This window comes from Phalaenopsis equestris, unplaced genomic scaffold (genome assembly GCF_001263595.1).
Source record: "Phalaenopsis equestris unplaced genomic scaffold, ASM126359v1 Scaffold001266, whole genome shotgun sequence".
NCBI lineage: Eukaryota > Viridiplantae > Streptophyta > Magnoliopsida > Asparagales > Orchidaceae > Phalaenopsis > Phalaenopsis equestris.
The window spans coordinates 64,472-71,596 of NW_018165705.1; the positions used below are offsets into that span (position 1 = coordinate 64,472).

Consider the following 7,125-nt stretch of genomic DNA (forward strand, 5'->3'; position numbering starts at 1 on the left):
AATTATTTTAAATTATTTTATATTTCGAACAATAACGATTCGAACACGGACGAACGTATCATTTTTCGTGTTTGGTTCGTTTAAGTAACCGAATGAAAAAAATTATTCACGTTCGTCTCATTTACTTATCGAACGAATCAAACACGAACTCATTGACGAACAACGAGCTTTTTTGACAGCTCTAGAAGAGCGAACTCAAGCAGAAGCACATGAAATGAGAAGTGCAACACTTGAACGGCTAGAACGAACGAAAGCATGTGGAATTGTGCAAAGGGGCCGGGAGTGAATTCGAACGACAACATCTGGAAGCAGGGGTGTTAACGATTTGATTTCGAATACATCAAGGGTCGACTCGAAATCAGATCGAAATATTTTAGAACGGATCGAAATCAGATCGTGGAACAATCCAGTAAATTTTGATCTGATCCAGTGTGGTTCGATCTGATTATCGAGTCGGCTCGAATCTGCCTTGGCTTGCCCAGCCGGGCCACAAGAAAAAAATTTATTTTTTTTTTTGTGAAAATAGGGGGATTCGAACCCCTGCCACTCCGCTCAAGCAAAAAGGACCTCACTAACTAAGCTGGCAATGCATTATGCATGTAAAAGTAAAAATTTAGGTGTTATATATGTAAATACATAAAATTTATTTCGATCCCGATCCGATCACCATCTGAACCAAGGGAGGGTTAAAATAAATTCAATACTTTATGTTGGTTCGTAGCTCAGCTCGAATGGTTCGATCCGAGCTAAAATTCCATATGTTTTCTGGCGATTCACGATTCTCAAGCCAATTTCACAGCACTAACTGGAGGGAATTGCACGACACATGGAGGTTTATGACGAGCGACAGCAGACAGAACGAGAAAACATGTGATTCGAGCTTGAGAAGACCCATTCAAAGAATTCGACCTGGAACAGGGAATCACAAGGGTTAGCCACCGAACAAAGGGTTGCATCCAACCGTGTCGGTACCTTTTGCTACGCAATCATTCAGGCAGAATGCGATTCAAGAGCATATGGAGACGCGTGAGTTGATTATGGGGTGAGTTGAACATATGAAAAAAGAGAAGAGATGCATCATACGAACGTGGCAGAGATCCTAGCACTGATCCAACCGCTCCAACAATTGGCAGAGGTTTTTCAGTGGCCATGTGGACTACCACTAGGAGGAAACATGAGCATGCATTAATCTTGAGATTTGGGGTTTCTCCCATCAATATGTGCCCATACCGCTATCACCAAATACAAAAAGGAGAGATCGAGAGATTGATCCGAGAGATGTTAGAGGTCGAGATCATGCAGCCTAGTATGAGCATCTTCTCTAGCCCGGCCTTAATAGAGAAAAAGAAGGGTGGGAGTTGGCATTTTTGTGTGGATTATCGGACAGTGAATAAAAAAATAATAACTAATAAATTTCCCATGCCGGCAACTGATGAGCTACTTGACGAGTTGTTTGGGGGATTGTAGAATTTTCCAATATTGACTTGAAGTCGAGATATCATCAAATTCAGATCTGGCCAATGAATGCGCACAAGACTATATTTCAAAATCATTTTCGAATTTATGAGGGTTACTATGAATTTCTAATTAAATAGAAAGGATTGTCCAGATTATGATGTCATGTGGGAATCATACATTTTATCCAAAATCAATTTTCTCTTTTCCACCCTAAAGACAAAGTGTTTTATTGGGAGGGGAGTGTCATTAGACCGACACCTATCGTATTTTCCGCTGCGCCGAGATTGACAAATAATTTGAATACTTATTTTAGGTGCAAGAATAAAGAAGCAATTTAATCATTTATTAGTTATTATTATTTGATATAAATAAAGCTAAAATGTTTAATATTAGGTTATGCTATAAGATTGTTGTTTTGAGTCCTAGGATTAGGATTTGGGAGAGATTGTCTACCTCTCAAATTATAGGTGTTAGGGTTAAGTTTTAAGAGAGATCGTCTACCTCTCAAATTGTAGATGCTCGACCTTATGTATTCGAATAGTGTTGTTTTGTATTATTTAATAAAATATTTTATTGCCCAAATTTCTATGAAAATTCATCTCCATTCGTATACATGGGTCTTTCCCAAGTGTGTCAGACCAGCACCTAAAGTTAATGTATCTACTATCAATCTCTACAAGTTTCTGTTGGAGTCGACAGATCTCTTGTTGTATCTCTTCGTCAGTAAGTTTGAGTATGTGTCTCCTTAATGGTGTGGCTAAGGTTTAGAAATTGAGGGAGGCAACTGAGGGTAGGGTAGGGTAGGAAAATTTTGGTAGTGGCTAGGTCAGCTCTGATACCAATTAATACTAAAGTTAACCCAAAAACACAATAAGAAAGTAGATTTTATTAGCAAAAACAATGGGATCCACAGCCTCAAAATAGAAAGAAAATACAACATAACACAAAGATCTTGCTAAGGTGAAGTAAAGACAAAAGGTGGCATAGAGATGATATGGTTGGAGGTAGTGGGCCACGTTGGAAGTGGCGTGATAGGTGGGAGGGTTAGGTGGTCGTGATGTTTGAGGAACAAGCAGGTGAATGGGAAGTGGAGGAGGCGGTCAGCTGTAAAGGCAGGTTAAGGTAGAATCTATGGTTGGGAAGGGGTAATATGCAACTGGAGAAGGGCTGGTGGCTGAGGGGACGGTTGGAGGGTGGAGCAGAGGGGGTCTAGGGTGTAGGTGGCAGCAAAGGAGGGTTGTAGGTTGGTGGCTGAGGGGAAGGTTGGCGGCTAGAACAGACGGGCTCTGGGGTGTAGGCAGCTGCAAAGGAAGGCTATAAGGAGGGTTGCAACCACAACAGGGAAGTTGGCAACATTTGCGGCAACAGATAGAAAACGATAGGTGAAGGAGCAGTGGAGATAATCATCATCTTGGAGCATGATAAAGCTGGAGCAACGCCTGTCCTCGGATACAATCCTAGCAAGGGAAAAGGCGCTAATGGTGGAAAAAACCTCAATAAAAAACTTAACCCTAAAACAGAGAATAACGTATTTATAATAGAAGATAGCTAAGAGGGGGAGACCCCTCCCCTTGGGCGAGGGCCCTAATCCAGCCACCAAGGCTGGATGGGCCCCTTGCAACCCTAGCTAAACCAGTTCACTCCTACAGCAAGTTCAGTCACCAGTTCAACTAGGGCAGCCCCAGTGCCACTTAGATAAACTTAAAAACTTATATTCTGCAAATCATTTTATTCATGAGCCTATCGTGTGTTTATTTGCACACTTTATCCTAGGTTAGCATAAGTAAACCCCGTGCCACACCATTGCACTCCTCTTGTAATACTACAAAGCTATAGGAAAAAAAAAACTTTAAACTATTTCATCTCAAGCCGTAGTTATTCATAAACTCAAGTTGGCATTTTTTATATCACCTTAAATTTGGAGAACTTATTAAGCGTGCACACCAGAAATGTGAACACCTACACAAGTCGAGTACCCACCTCTGTATTTCACACAATAGTTGCTTGCACACAATTATTCAAATCTAATAATTTCTCTTGAATTTGTGCGGGTAGTGATACCATATTTAAACTATCACATTTGCTGACTATTTATTTTAATTATATTTCTTCATTATTGAATATAACCTCTTTTATTAATCTCTTCCCTATATTTAGGCACAATTTTGCTTATATTATCGAGACAACAAGTAAAGAAGCAATTGTTCCAATTCTCCCCATTCTATCAAATTACAATGCAAGAACTCAAAACATCCAAATAATAAATGTGCAACAAAAGCATGGGAATTCAACTAAAAGCTTAGAAAATAGTGAAAATAGAAAATGGGATGGTTAGAGCACATCCTAAGATCAGCAGAAACATAAGGAAGAAATATAATAGAGGATAAATGAACCAGATCGAAGTAAGACAAACGAGAAATCATGGAAGCATCTAAGCAGAAACATTTATCTTATATGCTCAAGATATGTGATCATTTTTCTGCAAATATTGAGAAATACCATAATGTCAACTGATTCTAGCAAAGGGAGGTTTATTCATTGAAACATCTTGATAACTAACAATAAACATTTCAATCTGCCTGAACTCACCCAATATTTTCTGCACCTGAAAGGTTTTGAAAAGCCACTCCAGCAACCTTATTACCCATTATTGCAGGGCCCCCACTATTTCCAGGATTGATAGCTGCATCAATTTGGATAGCCATGAGCTGTGCTGCACCATGAACATACTGTGTTGGCTCAACTCTTGAAACAACACCTTTGGTGACAGAGATGTTATCTCCACCTGCATCATATGGCCCTTTCATAAGCTTTTTTTTTCTTGGAAAACTTACATACATACCACTGAATTTCTATGTACGTACATATCTAACACTTAAAACTTCATTTTGTACATATATGTAACCTTATCAATGCACAAAAAGGTGTATTTCACTTTTTAAAAGTTTAAAGAGTGGTGTTTTTGATGTGATATGAAAGATTTGGGAGGCCTAAAGGTAGAAAAGTAAAATTTTGGTGTTAGATATGTTAGATATGTAAATACATATGTAAATACATAGGAATTGGGTGGTATTCTGTAAATGCCCCTTTTTTCATCCTAAGAATGAAACATGAACTTGAAGAAAATGATTAATACCATGAAATTATTAGTTTCAAACTCTACCTTGAGGGTATCCAACAACAGCAACTGCTTCCTGCAAAAATGGAATATCACCTAGATCCAGGAAACTCATCCCCTCCCAAAATTCTTCACTATCAACAGTGAGAAGTGCCAAATCACATTCATGGCCTACAGCTTGGACTTCTGCCTTGTACTTTGTAGGTGAACCATGCTTTCTTACAAGAACAAAAGTGTGGTCGGCTACTACATGAGCATTGGTTAAAATTTTTTGTCCAGGAATCACAAACCCTGCATATTATTTAGGCATAAATTAAGATCCTTCAGCATCTTACACATGAATGAATACCAATTCAAGCATTTATTTAACATGTTGCAGATTGAATTTTAACTAAGAAAATGAAAGAATCCACAAACCTAAACGCAATGTTCATGATGATGTAACGAGAAATTTCAATGGATGGAACAAAACAATAGCATTTTGCGGTTTTGTAAGAAAAAATAGAACTTTTACTATAAAGAATATAAATTGTGGAAGTACTGCAAGGTACAGCTCCAATGGATGATTATCACAATAACATTTTAAAGAAGCCCCTTACATATAGAACATGTCCCGAGAATAATAAAGGGTGTTCCTTCAATTACTTGCTAAGTTATGTAATTACAGTAAGAAGGCATAAATTTTTGTAAAATTAGAAGTGATATAATAGGTTCTAATTTCTTACACGGGCTTAGCTTTATCCCCAATAAAGGATAAGAAGAGATAAAATTGGCATAAGTAGGATGCTACACTCAATCCAGTAACTTTACAAGACCCAAACAAGGATGTAACTGGTTCAGGCTCGACTCGATAAGTGGCTCATGAGCTGAACTTGATGAGCTAACAACCAAGCTCAAGCTCAAATCAACCCTGAATCAGCTCATTGGCTCATGAGACGGCTAATTTAAAAAATTATTAATATAAATATACTCAAAATATATTAAAATTCAAGATTGTATCTTTTAATTATTAAAAATGTTCAAAAAAGTTATATTTTATATTTTAAATCAAGCAAATTTTTATTATTTATTTTCTAATTGTTTATTCACTTTATCATTTTTTTATTAGCTTGAATTAAAATTATTTTTTCTCTTTCATGTTAAACAAGCCAGCTCTTCAGGTGGCTTGAACTCGCAAAATTAAGATGAAGCTCAAGATGGAACTCAAAAACTACGATTTAATCAAGCTCAAGCCCACAGTGTCTCGAGCTCGACTAGACTCATTTGCACTCTTAGACACAATTATAAACAGATAATACACTTAATCCTTATGGCATATGAGTGCCAACAATGCATTGTCCCAAATTACTTATTCATAAACAATGCTTGACAAAGCTTGATTTTAAAAATCCAAAATAGATTTATAAATTTTCAACGAGTGCATAAATATTAATGCATATCAAAGTTTCTGAATATAAATATAGACTAAAAATGATGATATCTGTGTTTGAACGTGAGCTGTGAAATCAAACTGAATGATCGAACTTGTTCCAAGAAAATTAATGCAACTGAAATGCTCAAACTTTTCCAAAGGATGCAGCAGAGTCGTGCTAATTTTAAGCAGCGATTCAAGCAGTAAGAAAGTGCCATCATAGTGCACACCAAGTCAAAATTCGCTGTGCCCAAGCAAATCTAAACTCTCTCACAGAACAAAATAAACTTTTCCCTCTCTGTCCCTATCTCTCTTTTTTTACCTCTGTATTGAGTAGCCCATTTCTTTGTTCACATATTAGAATTTAGGCATCGTAATAAAATTTCCCCAAGTGTTAAAGAATCCGATAAGATTATATCTTCCAACCCCATTATCAATGGACCATGAAATCATCCGCTCAAACTGCAACAAATATAGAAAGCACTAATTCCACTCGAATCAAAAATTGAGACAGACTTGGGATTCAGTTACCAGAGCCCGTACTCTCCCTCTGAGACTTGTTCTGCCATGGCAGGAAGTAATTGGGGCTGCACGAAACTGTGAAGACCTTCACCACGGAATCAAGAGCAAGTTCTATGGCTGCATATGCGTCCGCATATTGATATCTTACAAGAACGTCGTCCGCCTCCAAAACATGTCGGCTGAGAGCGCTGCAGCTGGCGCTTGCTTTTTCTGGAGCAGCGACTGCGGTAGCAGCAGAGCAGATAAAGGAATAAAGAGGAATTGGGAGGAATAGAGGAGACGACTCTCGGAGGAAAGGTTGCAAGTGATAGGAGAAAATGGTCCGGTGGGCGTTGAGTCGTCGGAGGGAATGCAGAGAGCGGAGCATGGCGAGCAGTGTTATTAGGGATAGAACTCAAACGTTTGTAGGTTCCCTAGTACGTTTAAATATTAGCACTCGATACATTTACCAATCACCGATACATTTCCATTCACCAATAGCCGGCACGATCGTTAAAGCAAATTTATCAATATATCACAAATGATAAACTGATATATAAAGGAAGTTCAACAATTTATAAATTTGATTATGGAATTTCAATCAATCTATATATACATAGATAGATATGTGTGTGTA

At 37.8% G+C, this 7,125-nt stretch overlaps 1 protein-coding gene across 2 annotated transcripts in view; it reads right to left on the reverse strand.

Annotated features, from left to right (window-relative positions):
• The window catches only part of LOC110033713 (protease Do-like 10, mitochondrial), a 33,918-nt gene extending 26,996 nt beyond the window's left edge, over nt 1–6,922 (reverse strand). For both annotated transcript variants that reach the window (XM_020737772.1, XM_020737771.1), the window contains exons 1-3: nt 6,519–6,922; nt 4,622–4,867; nt 4,048–4,243 (exon numbers count right to left, since the gene is read on the reverse strand). In XM_020737772.1, the coding sequence (XP_020593431.1) occupies nt 4,048–4,243; nt 4,622–4,867; nt 6,519–6,876 (800 nt within the window). In that variant the 5' untranslated portion in view covers nt 6,877–6,922. The remainder of the gene's footprint in view (nt 1–4,047; nt 4,244–4,621; nt 4,868–6,518) is intronic.
• Nucleotides 6,923–7,125: the final 203 nt, after the last annotated feature.